The sequence below is a fragment of the Agelaius phoeniceus genome, chromosome 3 (genome assembly GCF_051311805.1).
Source record: "Agelaius phoeniceus isolate bAgePho1 chromosome 3, bAgePho1.hap1, whole genome shotgun sequence".
NCBI lineage: Eukaryota > Metazoa > Chordata > Aves > Passeriformes > Icteridae > Agelaius > Agelaius phoeniceus.
Genome location: NC_135267.1, coordinates 50,871,179 through 50,887,735, shown reverse-complemented (window position 1 = coordinate 50,887,735; position 16,557 = coordinate 50,871,179). Strand labels below are relative to the sequence as shown.

The window sequence follows — 16,557 nt, the reverse complement described above, 5'->3', positions numbered from 1 at the left end:
GATATATCAGTGTAATTTTATAGAAAATGAAAAATTCTTCTTTCAACTCAGACTGAAAAATTGTGAAAGTAGATATATTTTTAAAGCTTTTGATAACTGAGAAGTAATTGAGAGAAAAGTCCTGTTAGTCTTTATTTTGTGATTTAAGGATGTTAAATTATAAAATAAACTGGAAAATTACATCTGTTGTAAAAGGAAATAAATATTCATGCTCTAACAGTTTAAGGAAAGGGATGAGATCACAAGTATTTATGCTGGTTAGAATCATTTCCGTGGGTAGATCTGTACTTTGCAATGACTCTGTGGCAAGTATTTAATATTTCTTCCATCCTTCCTGTTTCTGAAGGAGTTGGAGCAGCAATTTGAGAAGGAGAAACTGCATTTGGAGGATGATAAGAATCAACTCCGACAGCAGCTGGAAAACATGAAGGAAGAGCTGACAACAAAGCTGACTTCTGCCAATCAGGAGGCAAGGACTAAGTTGCTTGTTTCACTACCACATCTCATCAATAGCAATCTTAGACTCCAGGACAGGTCCAGGTCTATGCTGTTGAGTGTTTAATGCCTTACTTCTCTTTAGAGTGGAGTATTCTTAAAACATGGAAAGTTAGTTGACTGCTTCTGAGGAATGATTTTATTGTCCTTTACAAAATTAATAAAGCAAGAGAGATGTAAACAGCTGATGTAAACAGCTTTTTATTTTTAACTATTTTTATCTTCTCATTAGGTACACAGACCTCTACACAAAATACATCAGGAGAGAGGGAAATTTAACTGGATGTAAACTCATATTTGGTTATGGTTAACATATCATAAATTCTGGTCAGTTTCCTGACTTGCAAATCATCTTCTTGTATTTTCATCAAAAGATGATATGAAGTACTTCTAGTAAGACCCAAATTATTTGCTATGTCATGGTAGATGCAATTGATGTCAAATGTATTATATGTCAAGACAGTTTAAATTTTTTTTAGTTGGAAATCACAACCTTTTCACAATACAGTATTTTGAAACTAGAAGTACATTCTGCTGATATCAAAACCACCAAACCATTTTTCTCTGCAACTTTTGCCTTGTTTCATCAGCTTTATTGTTCAGCAAGCCCTATGCATGATTTTAGTGTGTGCTTTGAGAGACTTAAACAAGAATTTAAGTATTTTTTTGCAGCAAAATTTTTCATTGCTGCTTTCTATACTGTACAATATTTGGAGAGAGCAGGTGTTTCATTCTGGTAACTTGCAAATTGCACAAATACTAAACTAGCTTAAGAAAAAAACCTGCATGTTTTTAATATACTAAATAGGGAAGTTTGCCCTTCCAAAAGTATAGATTTTACTTGTTAATATATATTACTGTATTAATAATCTATTGATACATTACTATATTAATAACTTCATCATGTTACCTACCAAATAGATGGAGATGCCAGAGATTATTACACTGCCAGGGTAGCTGGACCTCCTGCCTTTAGAGTTCAACAGCTCTGCTGATCAGTCAGTTGTGAGTAGTTCTTTAAACAAGAGGGTTCTTCCTCCTTAGGGTTGCCAGTATCTTTGTTTCAGAGCTTGGAGAAGGTGCAAGTTTAAGCTGGAACTACTCTTTCTCTTTTAACAGTGTGCTTACCTCCATTCAAATTGATGAAAATATGATGTATTTGTTATGCATCTTAACAAAATCTTACACAGCTTTATTTTTCAGTTCAAAATTACAGGAAGTTTAGTTATTTATTTTCAGATTTAACTTCTCTGTTGTATGCTAACTTTCATTGTTTCTGGATTAGATCTGAGTAGAGCACTATTGTCATTCTATCATCATCTAGCACTGTAGGCTTCAATTTAGCTATTCTTTATCAATGTCTCTTGGCTTCATGAGCAATAAACTTTCTCCTTCCTTGAAGGAAATAACTTGAAATGTTTTAAGAATGAGTTTCTATTATCCAACTGCTATCAAATTCAGGCTTGGAAAATTCCATCAACATGAAAGTTAGCCAAACAGAGGCAAAGCTAAGAAACAGAAGACTAAAATAAGGAGCTAGGTCCAGCTGCGGTCCAATTCAAGTTTACATACAATCCTTTGCCAGGGTAAGTGTAATACCATATATTGTGCATAGTGATAGAATGAGAGAAAACATACAGACAATAAATTGGGGTTGGTTTGTAAATCCTCTCCATGTAGTGCAGAAGAGAAATGTTTTATTTCATTACTATGTCTATCTTGAGCACATGAAAGAAGTGCTTCAGTTGCAGCCACAGCTTGGCCTTAGATCTCTATTGACAACTAACAGCAGTTTCTCAATGCCATCACTGACCTTGAAGAACCTTCCCCTGTGATGTGTCTGACACATCATTAGCTTAGCCCTTACATTGCTACTGTTGCTTCTTTTTTTTTTTGTTTGCTTTAAGTTACAGAAGTCATTTAACACAGTTGGCTTGTATTCTTTACTTTCTGTGGATGCTCTCTCAGTTCTAGCTTCCCTGCTGAGAAAGCTGCTTTTGAGCCCATGCCATCTTCTTTTCTTTTTGACAGACTTTCTGGTGGCAATTATCTTAGCTAAAGGATGAGGGAAAGATTCAAGCCTCATTAGGCTTGCTCCCAGTACTAAGCTATTTAAGAGCAGTGTAATCTTGAATACTTGCCAAAGATTTTTTTGGGAGTTTTTTGGGAGAATAGTGGCTTTCTCATGCGTGTCTCAGGATGAGATTGGCTGTTCACTCTGCTATGTGTTTCCTTTCACTGTAGACCAGCCAAGGCTTTTTAGAATGTTGATATGTTTGTATCACTTGGCACAGTCATCTAAGGACTTGCTGTCTCCATGAAAAGGATTTCTGATGATGCTATTAAAGATAATTTTAAACAGCCTCCGTCGCTGCTTTGTCAACAGTAGACTATATCTTAAGCCCTATGAGCGACATTCCTGCCTGCTCCCACATCCTTTAGATTTACAGGACTGCTATTCATATGATGTACTATCAGATACATAGACAACAGTGCACCACCAGGATATCAATACAGTTTGGGGACAGTTTGTCATGTAGGTAGCACTGCTACCTGAAGGTAGCAGTGCTCTGTAGGGAATTACTGGCTGTTTGAATATAACTCAAAGGAGCACAGAGACAAGTGCTCAACTTTACAGGAGTTTTTCACTGAGATCTCTCATGCCAAAGAAATTTTGGATTCCATTCTGAGAAGAAAAGGAGGAGTTCCACTTTTTAAACACTTGACAGGTTGTTGACAGAGGGAGAGTTCTAGGAGAGAGAGGTGGTGTCTCTGTGTGTATTATAACAGTATTTGTATGTAATTATTCTACCAAACAAGAAGAGTGGTTACAATTCTTAGCTGTGCATGCTTGTAATCCAAAAGCTAGTATTTTCTTGTGACACTACTCCTATTGTGAATGAATTTATCTCAACCTACAAAGGCAACAGCATAGACTATTGCTTCAGTAGAAAATGCACTTCCAATTAACTGCTGTCCTTTGTTCCTCCCTGCCTCCCATTTTTCTGTTTTTCCAACCTACATACTTAAAATCTTTTTCTTTCCTGTAACTGGTGAACAGTGTTCAATCTCTCAAATCTCTCATATTTTTATTTGAAGCAAAGAAGTGTAGTGTCATCATTTTACAGATGGGAAGCTGAAGCACAAACAGGCAGAAAAAAAGACTATTGTTCCATAGCAGTTAAGGAGATTATTACATTATATGTACAGTTGCTAGGTTGAGTTTTAAACAGGCTGGACAGGTAGCAATCTGAAAACAGAAACTTAAACCCTAATACAAGGTAATTTATATATTAGATTAGATTTTATGTATATTGAAATATTTCTCATTAATTTGCTTAAAACATGCTTTCTCACAGTAAACTAAGAGGCATTTTCAGATCTTTTATGTAGCCCCTTTCCTTGCAACGTGGATCAAACACATTGGATATATTTTTTTTTTGCTTATAAAAATCCTTTAATTGACTCTTTGCTTTTATAATATTACAGGAATTTGTTTTTAAATACAGAACCATTGAGTGATATTAAAGGAGAACAGGTAGTGCAAGTAAAATATTGTCTAGGTCAGAATTAGGAAACACTGAATAACACCAGGATGGCTTGGCTGCCATTAGTAATAATTATGGAAATTACAGATTTTTTTGCAATGTCACAGGTGTGTCGTCTGCAAGACCTAGTACGAAAAAGTGAGCAAGGCCTTGGGACTGCAGAAGGACATATCTCCAGTCTTCAAGAAGCTCAGGAAATACTCCAGAAAGAACTAGAATTAACTAGAGCAAGACTGCGAGAGACCACAGATTCACTGTATAGTGTTGAGGTAACCATGCTGTTGGGGAATAAATTGTGCAAAGTGCAGTTAGGGTGATTTTGGTCTTGTTTTTAAAATAGTTAGAAATGTTATGGAGTACCCATGACAGAAGGAGCCTCATATGGCTTCATTAAAGGAGAGATTTCTATTTTGAGAAGAAATTTTAAAAAATGGAAACTAGGATAGGTTCTTTTGGGGCTTGGGGGTTTCTTATTTTTATTTTAGTGGTTGGTTGTTTTGGGGTGGGTATTTTTTGTTTTCAGAACGTTTTTAGTATTTAACAGGTAGTGCTGCAGGCGTATCTTTGTATGGTTAATGTAAATTGTAGCTGCCAAAACATGTCCATACAAAATATGTTCAGGACTTTAATAGAATTTCATAAAAGGATATGAGTTAACATGCAATTCCAGACAGTTCATGTCATGATGCAAAACAAGGTCCAGAGCTTACTAACTCTGAAATTCACAGAAATCTTTTTGATGAGTTATTTGAATACATATATGCCATGTTTTCCTTGGAAAATGGGCACAGTCTTCATTTCCAACTCGAATTTGGAAATTCAGTAAAGACTTGAGAATAATTTTTAGATATATGCTAGGATATCTGTAAGGATAGCAGACTGTCACCAAGAAAATGTGACCACTTTATACCATTAAGCAATTAATTTGCCTAGGCACAAATATATTGTCATTTTAATTGGCTAGATGGAAGTAGAACTGTCAGTTAGTCTGTCAATACCTTATTGACTGCAATACTGGGCAAACATTTCCTTTTTGTTTCCTCAGTAAAGAATGTACATTTAAAAGATCACAGAAGTACTTGACATAGAGCAGCAAATATACTTTTTTTTCACTGAATATGTTTTCATATTTTCTTAACAAAACCAGCCTGAAACAGCTTATTGGTATTTTTTTTTTATTTTTTTCAGCTACAGTCATTAGAGGTGCACAATATTATAGTTTATAACTTTCTCTGTATTTTTTTATAATGTCTCTAAATGTTATTATTAAGCAGTATTGCTCTCTTCACCTATTAAAACATTTAAATATTCATATACAGTAGGTTACTGGCAATAAAATTTATCTTAACAGATTTTAAAATTTATAATAATGCTGCAGAAAAGGTCTCATTTTAAAATTTAATCATTCAATTTAGGGGGCTATGTTTGCTTCATGAACGAAGCAAGCACTGCTGAACAACATTCATGTAAGTAGTATTTCTAGGTGGTACCTATTCTATTATGGTAAAATTTCACCAGAAATTGATTGGAATTTTAAAGGTGGTCCCTGTGTTTAGACTGTGAAACCTTGTTTCTAGCAGACTTGTCCCACTGAGAAACAGAAATGAACTTTGTATCTCAAATAGATAGCTCACACTTTGAAATTCAAATACTGGATATACGATGCTTTAAAAATTTAAAAAAAAAAATCAAAGCATTCTTTACGAAGTGCTTAAGCCACCTGCTGCAATGTGAAAACTAAGTCCTTCAGTGAATGGGACTTGTTGACCTTTTGAGGTTTTTTGCAACATAAATTATTTTGTGATTCAACATTAATGGTATTTGAAAAGATTGCAGAATGACTTACTGGAAAATTGCTTTTCATAGGAATACAGACTTCTGTTTCACAAATAAGAAATATCAGGAGATGTATAAGCATTAATTGTGCCTAACTAGGAATTTCACACTGAAGAAGTTGTAGTTCAAATTTCTGAGTCAATTGTAATTGATATTTTTATTATAAATACACTCACTTAATGTTTGAAATACACTTTTGCTGCTGATCAGTCTCTATTGTAAAGTTTGTACTTGCAGGGAGAACTAGATCAGGAGAGACAACAGCATGAGGCAATGATTGCTGCCATGAGAGAGGAGGAAAAGTTCAAAGTTGACAGAATGGCACGTGACTTAGAAATCAAATGGACAGAAAATCTTCGGCAAGTATTATTTTTTGTTTTATTCTTTAATAATAAATGAACTATATATTATATGCAACTGTACTATCAAATGAAATGTAAAGCAAATGTTTCTGTTATTTAAGATTTTCCAATTATTACTGAGATTGTAATTCTTGTGTACCTCTTGCACAAGTTCCCACTGCATTTTAGTTATTTGTCCTTTGTTTTTAGACAGGAATGTAATAAGCTTCGTGAAGAGCTGAGGCTGCAGCATGAGGAGGACAAGAAGGCAGCCATGACTCAGTTGTTGCAGCTGAAAGAACGTGAAAAAAATGCAGCAAGGGATGGATGGCAAAAAAAGGTCGAAGATCTTTTAGACCAGGTAACTAACTATGGTGTCTTTGAGAATTGGAAAGCCATTACAATTTAATTGTTGGTGGCTTATTACCAACTAAGTAAGTGAAATCAATTGTGATATCTGACTTTTAAATGAAATTTGTTAGCTTAGGGCTTTTTAACCTAATCATGATTTTAATAATATGTGGATATAATTTTAATTATATGAATGTTGTTCTTTACACTAAATGTGAATAAAACTTTTTACAGTTTTGAGGGGAGGAGGGAGAGGATGTTGACAGACTCACTTCTTCACTACAAGATTGTTTTGATTTTTGTCTGCTCACCTGTTGTGCTGTTAAATATCTACCAATGCTAATTGTTTGGACTTAAAGGTATCCCCTATCTTTACAAAAGTAATAATCCCCTATGTGTACAAGAATAACACTGTACAAGTCTCTGAGAAGTCAAAATGTGTCTCAGTTTTTATGACACATTTATTACAGCTATGTCTTAAGTGATTTTGGCCATTATTTTGGGATAATCTTGTGTGAATACTGAGGTTTTTTTAATGGTAACTGTTATTTATCATCTCAGCTATGTTAGATAATTCAAAGAAAATACTTGCTTTGTACTTTTTCCAAGCCATAAATGCTGTAGAACTCGTTTTATTGACTCCAGTTTGAAGAAATAGCTGAAAATGAACAAACATACTTTGAAGTAAGAGTAACAGATTTTGGAACTCATTAAATGACTGAAATGACTTTAAGTGATTTTAGGGTGTTATTGTGGGTTGTCTTTTAATTTGCTGTCTAATTTGGGAAGTCTAATAACTGAACATGCATTTGAGTATACAGCCTCTCACAGGAGCACGTCACAATATAATTTGCTGATTGGGGGAATTTAAGTTTGTCAAGTCTTGTGGTTTAGGCTCATAAAAGCTGGAGGTTTTCAAAGTTCTTGGTCTGTTACTTTTTACAACAGGAGCATAAAGAGAATTGGACTAATTTGATTCTAAGTTTCACATTACCCAAGTTCAATTTACTTTCTTGACTTCTACCTGTAAAGGTAGAATATCCCTTGAAAGGGATATATTTAACTTTCCATAGTTTTAACATACTTTTATCTCTGCCTTTCAAAAATACCATGTTAAATCTAACCTCCAGTTCCGGAATGGAAAATTACCATGTTACAAATTAACTTTTTTTTCTGCCTGTGCAAGAAATTTTGGAATGAGAAAGCTCACTGTAGTAAGGAGAATTTACTAGAGAATTTTCAGATATAGGAAAAGGTCTCCATATGCAAAATGGTTGTTTTTCTTTTTTCTTCCTATCTTCTACTGTATCAGAACTGTATTCAAATAGATTAGTAGCATGTGAGCACTATTTTTTTTCAAAACAGCTGTGACTTTTCCATACCAGTGTTTGAATTGGGTAGGTATTTAACAGAGATTGAAATGGTAGTAGGGAATTAAGCTTTCCCTCTGTAAAAATCTATATTTTATCCATTACAGCTGAAAGAGAGAGAATTCCAGACCACAGTGTAAGAGATTAATAACTTAACTCTTGGACAAATGGATTTTTAGTAAGTTCCTCCTGACTGCCGTACACAAAAGAGTCTCTGAGAGTTGTAGTGACCTGGATGACAGAATCACAGACTTGCTTAGGCTGGAAAAGGTCTCAGGAGGCTGAATTCAGCACTGAATTAGAAGGTTGCTTAGGGCTCTGTACAGTCAGTTCTTGAATAACCTCTAAGGATGAAGATTCCACAGCATCTCTGAATAATCTCATTTATTGCTTAATTATCCTCATAGTGAGCTTTTTCTTTCTATTCAGACAGAACCATCTCTGTTTCAGTTTGATTGTAGTCTCTCATTGTTCTGCTGTACGCCTTTGTAACAAGACTGGGTCCACTTTCTCTGTAACCACCTCCTAGCTACTGGAAAAGTATTAAGTCCCACAAAGCCATTTCTTCTTTAGCCTGAGCAAACAGAGTTACCTCAGAAGGACATCTGTTCCAGTCCCAGCCTTCTTGGTGGTAGTTCTCTGCTGAATATGAGCAAGTCTATCAACATGTGTCTTATACCAAAGCTGAATGAGCTGGAGGAGGAGACCGAATATGCTATTGGAATAGCCGGATGGGACGTGCCTGTCTTGTCTGGCTCTTGCTGCTTGACCAAAGGTGACAGCTGTGGTGGTTTTACCTCAGAGACACCTTTGGCTAAGCTGGATGCTGCATCTGGGCACTTGGGACAAGTCCAGGCATGCAGGAGCTCAGGTTTACCTCTGGTGGAGAAGCTTCAAGGCGAGGTGAAGGAAAGGAGCCAGTTCTGCTGGAGGGTTTCGATCCAGAGCTTTATTCCTGGCACACAGGCCTCTGAATCTCGTAACAGCTCTAAGAGAAGCTCGAACCGTGTGGCTGTTGTTCCTTTTAACCCTGGGGAGAGGGGGAGGGAAGGGGTAGGGGTCCTACCAACCAGGTAAGGTGGGGAAGTCTCAGGGGACGAATGACACCTGGATGGCCCAATGTCCCCCAGGGCTGAAAGGCATCTTTTGAACTCTGCCAATCACTCAACGCCCTTCTGGAATGCCAGGATTGACAGACAGCGCTCAGCAGGGGTCAGGGTGGGGGAAAGAAGAGGCGATTGACACCTCTGGAAGGACTGGGAAAACTGAGGCAAGCTATGACATCACACCACAATAATATGCCCTCCAGGTGATGTGCAGTAAGGGCCAGTCCATAGCACTGGTCCCTTCCCTCAAACTGCTGGTTGCTGCTGCAGCCCAGAGTGCTGCTGGCACTCAGTGCTGCCACACCATGCTGCTGATTCGTGTTTAGCCTACCATGAACAAGGTTGTGCAAAGCAGATCTGTGACCCAGCATGGACCAGTGTATGGGTTTGGTCCTTCCTGTGTCAAGGACCTTGCATTTTTCTTTGCTGAATTTTGTGTGGTTCCTGTCAGCCTGTACTTATAACCTAGATGGGTCCCTCTGGATGGCAGCCCATTTTTTTCAATGTATCCTTTCCACTGTGTTGCCCTCCACCAGGGCGTTCTTCCCAGCTTGGTGTCACCCGCAAACTCCATAAAGATGCTTCTCTGTCTCCTCCTCCAGAAATGATAAGGTACTGAAATAAGCAGGTCCTGGAACGTCTTAGAAATTCTGCCCTGAACTAGTATCGCCTGAGATACTGCAGTAGGGCTGTGAAATTGTGGATTTGTTACACCCTGGTTTTAATTTGTGGGAAGATGTATTTAAAACCCATTTGAAAGGTGTGAAGCCTGTATAAAGTTAGGAAGAGAGGGAATCCAGCTTCTCTTTCTGCAATTCAGATTTTTACACCTGAAATAGTGTCTGCTCTATACCAGTAATATTATACAATGATTTATCAAAACAATACAAGACCAGGGTCTCTGCTAAAAATTTGTAAATCCTGACTTGACAACAAATGTGGCCGATATGTGTTTTTTATGTTGAGAAAGCGTCTAGAGGTTCACCACTTAGTTGTGTAATTTCTGTTCATAAAGGTTGAATTCAGAAATTAAATGTTCATCAATACAGGTACCATTTTCTAGTATGTATTGATGCATCTCTGATTTGATTTAAAAACAAGCTACAAGGAAGTGTATCGCCTACCTTGAAGTGTAGAAATGGTTGTGTAATCATAAAGGGCTGAACAAACAGGTTTAAATATAGCTACCTAAACTGTAGAAAAATACAACATAGAGTATGCCCACCTGGGAATGCTGCTGGCTGGTGCTGGAAAGCTGAATGAGCAGACACAGATAAAAATGTTAATTAAAAGAAATCCAAACAGTTTCAATCAAGAAAATTATGCCCATAAAGTGTACTAAGCTGATTTGAGTTTTAAAAATTATGTTATTCTGATGTACAAATTTCTGCCACTTCTATTTGTTGCACATTTGAGAGGTGGTATCTAGCTCTTGCATAAAGCTAGGTAATGATTTTGCTTTTGTACCAGTAATGCTAAGTGGTCCCTCACAGAGTGCATGTAGGGTTATTGTTATTCTAACAGTATAGCTTTGTTATGAATGAAAGAATCTTGAGATGAAAATCTACTCAGCTGATTAAATGCTTAAACACTTTCTTAAGCACCATCAACACATAGATGTGGTTGGTAGTTTAACCATTATATTGTTGTATAGAGACCAAATGTGTAATTTTTATCTCTGATACACAAAATTATTCTAGAAGACAAAAGAGAAAGTACTTTTTCCTTTTTTCCCTTGTAAATTGCACTTAGTATTTCTATGTCAATCCATTCAAGGGTTTCATAATGAAATATGCAGTGAATTCAGATATGCTTGCTCCTTTCCATTCCTCTTAGCTCTATAATGGGGTTTTAACGCTTTTCTTAAAAACATTTTACTGCTGAGAAAGCTTCAGCCAGGGCCAAAATAGCTGGAATTTTCTTTTTCTTTTTCTTTTTTTTTTTTTTTTGAAAGCATAAGCATGTTCTTTCTTTGTTTGTTTTGTGCAACCTTCATTTCTGGGCACTGAAACATGCAGGTTAAGATTTGTATTTTTCTTGTCTGTTTCTTCTTGTGATATGTTTTTTTCAGTAAACAGAATCAAGGGTTCTCATTGTGGATGGACTTTCCTATATTTGAGCAAATATTGGTTCTCCTGTCTTCCTTAGTTTTCAGTAAAATGCCCCAGTAAAATAAATGTTTTTGTCATTATTTTTTCCCATATGTAGCTTTCCCATTCTTAAATAGCTACATGGTCAAGCACATGTGACATTCTTCTTTCTTAACTTTGTCAACTCTTCACACCAAAAATGTGTCTTCTATCAATGGAAATACCAGAAGTAGTACAGCAAAACTGGACTAAAGTATACTATATATGTTTTGATAGCTGTTGTTTGTTTTTCCTACTGCAAAGAATCCTTTTTTGAAAAATATGTTGAGATTTCCTCTTCAGAGTTTGTTTCTGTGATGACATGCTCCTTTATAAACTGTCAAAGTAAATAAGAGAAACTTTGACGTGTATCAAAATGTAAATATTTCCTTCTGATGTAGTTATTATTTAAATGGTAGTTTTCAGGAAATAACAAGCTCAGTCTTAACATACTGGTCAAAAAGTCCTGATTATTCTGCTGTTGATGGAATGCTGAGAAAAATCCTTGAGCTCCTGTGCACATCTATAGATGGCTTTTGATCAGGCTTCATCCAGTTACTTCTCCATCTTTAGTTGCCTGTGTGGAGGTGCTTATTGCAGAGCTGATGTGCATCCACATTAACAAAATCAGAAAACGCTGCTTTTCTTTCCCCAGCACAAGGATTACTGGCCTGTTCCACAGCCTGGGTAATCCTTGCATTAGAAGATTTGCTGTCAAATGGATGCTGGAAATTTTTACAAGAAATAACCTGCACATACCTTGTATCAGTTTCCAGAAAGAAGGGAGATAAACTTTCAGCACAGAATCGTTTTACTCAGCTCCCTGTCACTTGATACTGTCCTGAACACCCTGTCTAAAGGCTTGTCTGTCAGAAACAGAGTGAAGGTAAACTTCAAATAACTCCCTCCGAATTTGCTCTGGTGATTCTTGTATTCAATAATACTAGTAAGGCTACCATGACATCTAGTGGATGGTAAGAGATGTTGGGCAAGTTTTAAAAACACTTAAAAATCTAAAAGGTGGAAATCCAAAAGAGTAAAAAGAAAAGTCGTACCAAGGATGGAGAAAAGAGCAGAGGGCACCCTGGAATGTAGTTCAGGTTAATGTTTTATGGCTCTTCTTCACTCTACAGGTACCTGTTTTTCCAAAACAGAGCATGCTTGCTTTGACTGTTGAAAATTTTGACAAGTTAATACAATTCTCAAAACTGTGGTCTTAATGGGACTGTGCTGTAACTCAGGCAGGCCTCACAGAGAATTAGAGGAGATTTGGGAGTTTCTGCCTAGATCCATTGTCTGTGTGCATCCTGCCACTCACCACTGGTTTAGAAGAATTAGTGCTCCTGTATTCCAGGTGGGAAACCTATTCTTTAAACAGGTCAGAAACTGCTTCACATGAGCATGTGGACATTCTCATAGTTCAAACTCACTGCAGCTCTCAGAGGGCCAACTACTGAGGGTGTTTCCCCTGGTTTCATGACTTTGTACTTCTCAATAAGGAATCCCTCATGTTCTGGGCTCCCTATTCTCTGCAGAGGTGTGATCGTGATGGTGAGTTGGTGCATTTGTTCTGCCACATTGGCCATTGTAGTGTTGTCTGAAGCTTGGACATGAAAACAAATGCCTAAAATTCAGCTGTTCATTACGAGCTTTTGGTTTTGGTGATCCCGTTCAGCCCGGCCCATGCCTTCATCATTGTTTTACACTTTGTTTAAAAGATTCTGAATATAATGGAGGAAATTCATTAAAGACCATTTACAATTAAGAGCTACTCAGCAAAACAGGCAAATAAAAGCAACAGAACAAATCAGTGTTTTCGAAGTGTGAGTTTGTTCTCTGTTTTGTAATAAATGTCTTGCTGGACTTCTTCATCTCTCTTTTGGTTCCTTAATTTTTTTTTCTTCCATGGTGTTGTGTTTAATTCAGTTAAAAATATATATCTTGGCTAGTGCTTGAAGTTGATATTTTCTTATACAAAGAAACCTGTCTACCTGATCCTAAACTTCTAGTTGAAATTTAATATCATGAGTTTTTGTTTGTCAGTAAAACTGGAGGAGATGGAAAGGCTTTTAATTCTATTTGTCAGTGGATGAAAAGAACATGAAATTCTTAGTATTGTGCATGAGTAAAAAGTTTAATTTGACATTTGGAAGTTCACACTTCCAAAACTAGTAAATAGAAATCTAAGCCAAATCCAACAGTAACACCATCACCAAAACAAAATTTTAAGCCTGTATTTATATATGTTTTTCCCTTAAATGTAAGATAAAGACTTTGGCAAGCATTTAGTTTTTAAATGCTTCCCTTAGCCTCTTTGCTCTGTACGTGCTAAAGTAGCTTTTGCTTTTGGTTCAAAACCAATGAAAACAGTGGACTTTGGAAGGAATGAGAGAGAACTGATGAAGTGGGGCAAAATTTGTTTGAGATTCAGCAGATGATTGAAATTCTAGATTAAGGGCAGTGATACTTCTGTGCTCCAGGAGAAATTAGTTAAGGTGTGTCTGTAATCTTTAAAATCCTGAGAGCATTATGACAAATAAATGAATGAAGCCCTAGTAACTTTCCAGAACCTTTAAAAATTATCGGGACATTCAAATGCACTTGTTTTTCCCCTGACCATTGGACTTGCACTTTGTTGGATTAAAAGAGTGTATTCTAATAGCCAAACAGCTTCAAATCTGCAAAATACCTAGGCCAACCCATGCCATTCTGTGATTTTGCCTAGAAGTGTGATAGATTTCTAGAACTGGAAAAGATAAAAACTCCATCTTTTTAACGCAAGAGGGTAAGTTTCCCACCCTTTGGCATCCTGAAGATAGCACCTTCCCTTTGGGGTTGCTGCAAAACCAGGAGGAAATCAGGACCAATTAGATCCCAGAGATTATTAAAGATTTCAGAATGCCTTGTATATACTTCTTTTTCCTCATCAGAAAACTGTTGAGTTTTGAGACAGGGAAATGCTGCTTTTTCTTACCAGTCTGAGAGGGCAAACTTTGATGTAGCTCTCCACTCCCTAGCGTGTCAGAAGCCTCGAGCCAAGTACAAAACGTTGTAGTAGCAAACAGCTGCTTTCCAAATCTCTGCGGAGTCATCTGCCACGTAAGCACTGCGCAGCCAGAGACTGTACATCTGCTGACAAATCAGCCCTTCTCTTCAAAGACCTGTCTCGAGGGAGAGTTTTAGCGTTGTTGTTGCCATTATTAGATGGATAAAGTGGGCTTATGCCAAAGGTCCCCTTGGCTTCTGTGCTAGGCACTTTAGAAACTCATTTCCTTTACTGATGTCTGATGGGTGCAGGTAGGATTTGTTCTTCAGAAAGGTAAGCAGCATCTCTGGGGGGTCATTCTTAAAATGAAGCAAAGACTGTAGCCATCTATATCTGCTTTGATAAAACAGATAAAGTAGGAGCTTTCCCAGTTAGGGTCTCAGGTTTTACACAAGAATTCCTATTTGCCAGCAGTGTTTTGAAACTTCAGTAAACCATATAGCCAAGTCAGATTGTGATAAAATATGATATTGAAATGTCAATGAGGGAAAAGTGTTACATAACTGATCTTTGGGTGATATGAAGACTGATGCTGAAATTAAGTGTCAAGCCTCTCTAATCTCGTTGAAAGTAATTTTTAGTTCAGAGAAACCATGAAACAGGAGAACTTCCATGCATTCAATTGGTTAATGTCCTGTAGGAAACAAGGTAACTGAATGAAAATGTGAAAATGTCACTGGTGCAGTAAATGTCCTTCTTGAGGAAAATGACACCATTTCATCACCAAGAATGGCCCCTGTGACAGCTGTGATTGGAACACAGGCAACTCTTCATTACAACAAGCAAACACAAAGCTTGAATAGCTTCAAATCACTAAATCTGTTCTTTACTGCAACACACATTTGCCCAACTAAACTGAAAACTCAGCTCTTCTACAAGAGATGTTGAAAGAGAGCTGAGAATTCCAATCTTGTTCCATGTATTGTTTGCAAAGTCTTTCAGTCCTGCTGAGCAGCCTGCAATGATCAGTGGGTTCTAAAGATGCTGCATATAAAGATTCAGATTCTATTCTCTGCTGCATCTCTGCTCTTCCTCTGCTCTTCCTCTGAGTCATGATGAAGCTTTCTTGGTTGCATCTGAGGCATAGCTTTGCATATGCTGAGGGTGAAGATAATACTTCTACTGAAGAATGAGACAGCAAAAGCAAGTGAAATCACGTTAGCTAATACATCTATACAAGTAGAGATGTTTTTTCAGAAGTGTCTGAACTTACAAGAAGTAATTTAATTCGCTTGTACATCCCATAGGTTTCAAAGAGAACTGAGCAAAGATTTCTTATACCATAGTAACATCACAAATGAAATCTTGAATTCCAACCTGTAGAAATAGAGTGATAGTTCAGCCCACGTGCTTACTTGTTTTTTAATCATCACTCTTCCCCATCATAGATATACAGACAGTAATAACTATGCGTGCATTCTTTTTGGTTCTTAATACTTTCTTTATCCAGAACATGGATAGACCTTGCTATGGAAGTACTCATAACAATGACTGGATTTTTTATGAAATTTCTTAATAACACTTAAACCAGTGCTATTTTGGAGTACTACATTTTGAATGTGTTCTGCATACTTTTGAATATGGAGTTCCATCTGATTTAATTGCTGCACATTTTGCTGGAATGAGCCCCCATTTCAATTGACTAGTCTATATTATTTTATTTTTACTTGGAACTTCTCTTCAGTGTAGTACAATGACAACTTATCTGCTTCAGGTGTAAAATCTAAGTATTTCTTAGTTGTACCACAGTGCTGAATAGATGCATCCACCAATAAAGTCCCAAATGTTCTAGAAAGTGAACATTTATTTAGCAGGAGTTCATTCCTGTTCATAACAGCTTCCCGCCTAAACAAACTTTTTCCCAAATGGGAAAGGAAGCATAGAAAAATTGGGTGGATTTGTTCAGAACAGCAGTGTCAAAGTCCAGTGTTGGAATCAGAGCTGTTGGATGCTGGTCTCTTGCCTTGTCTGCTGGAGTATGATGCCTCCTAGTGTTCCACTCTTGCATAGATTCATGTTTATAACTCACTTAGCATTTTAATAAGCTTATTTTGGATATTTCACAATAATGTATTTTTGTTTTGTGCCTTTTTTTTAGATTCTTGAGGCTGAATAACAATTTCTTTTTTTTATTTTGGCAAAGTGTTATCTAATAGCTCCCACCTACAGGCTTTCAGGCTGGTGTCAAAATACCTGCTGTCTCCTGGAGAAAGCCATCTTCTTCAGCAACCTGTCACAAAAGGGGAAAGTGGTCATGCTGGATTTGAAATTACTCTCACTTAATTTCTGATGACTCTGTTCTGTGCATGTGTTTGTGCTTATCTACATAATTCAT

At 36.9% G+C, this 16,557-nt stretch overlaps 1 protein-coding gene across 10 annotated transcripts in view; it reads left to right on the top strand.

The window, feature by feature from the left end:
• FAM184A (family with sequence similarity 184 member A) overlaps window positions 1–16,557 on the top strand; it is a 74,613-nt gene that overhangs the window by 37,164 nt on the left and 20,892 nt on the right. For all 10 annotated transcript variants that reach the window (XM_077175230.1, XM_077175232.1, XM_077175229.1 and 7 more), the window contains exons 6-9: window positions 347–469; window positions 4,151–4,312; window positions 6,117–6,238; window positions 6,431–6,581. In XM_077175230.1, the coding sequence (XP_077031345.1) occupies window positions 347–469; window positions 4,151–4,312; window positions 6,117–6,238; window positions 6,431–6,581 (558 nt within the window). The remainder of the gene's footprint in view (window positions 1–346; window positions 470–4,150; window positions 4,313–6,116; window positions 6,239–6,430; window positions 6,582–16,557) is intronic.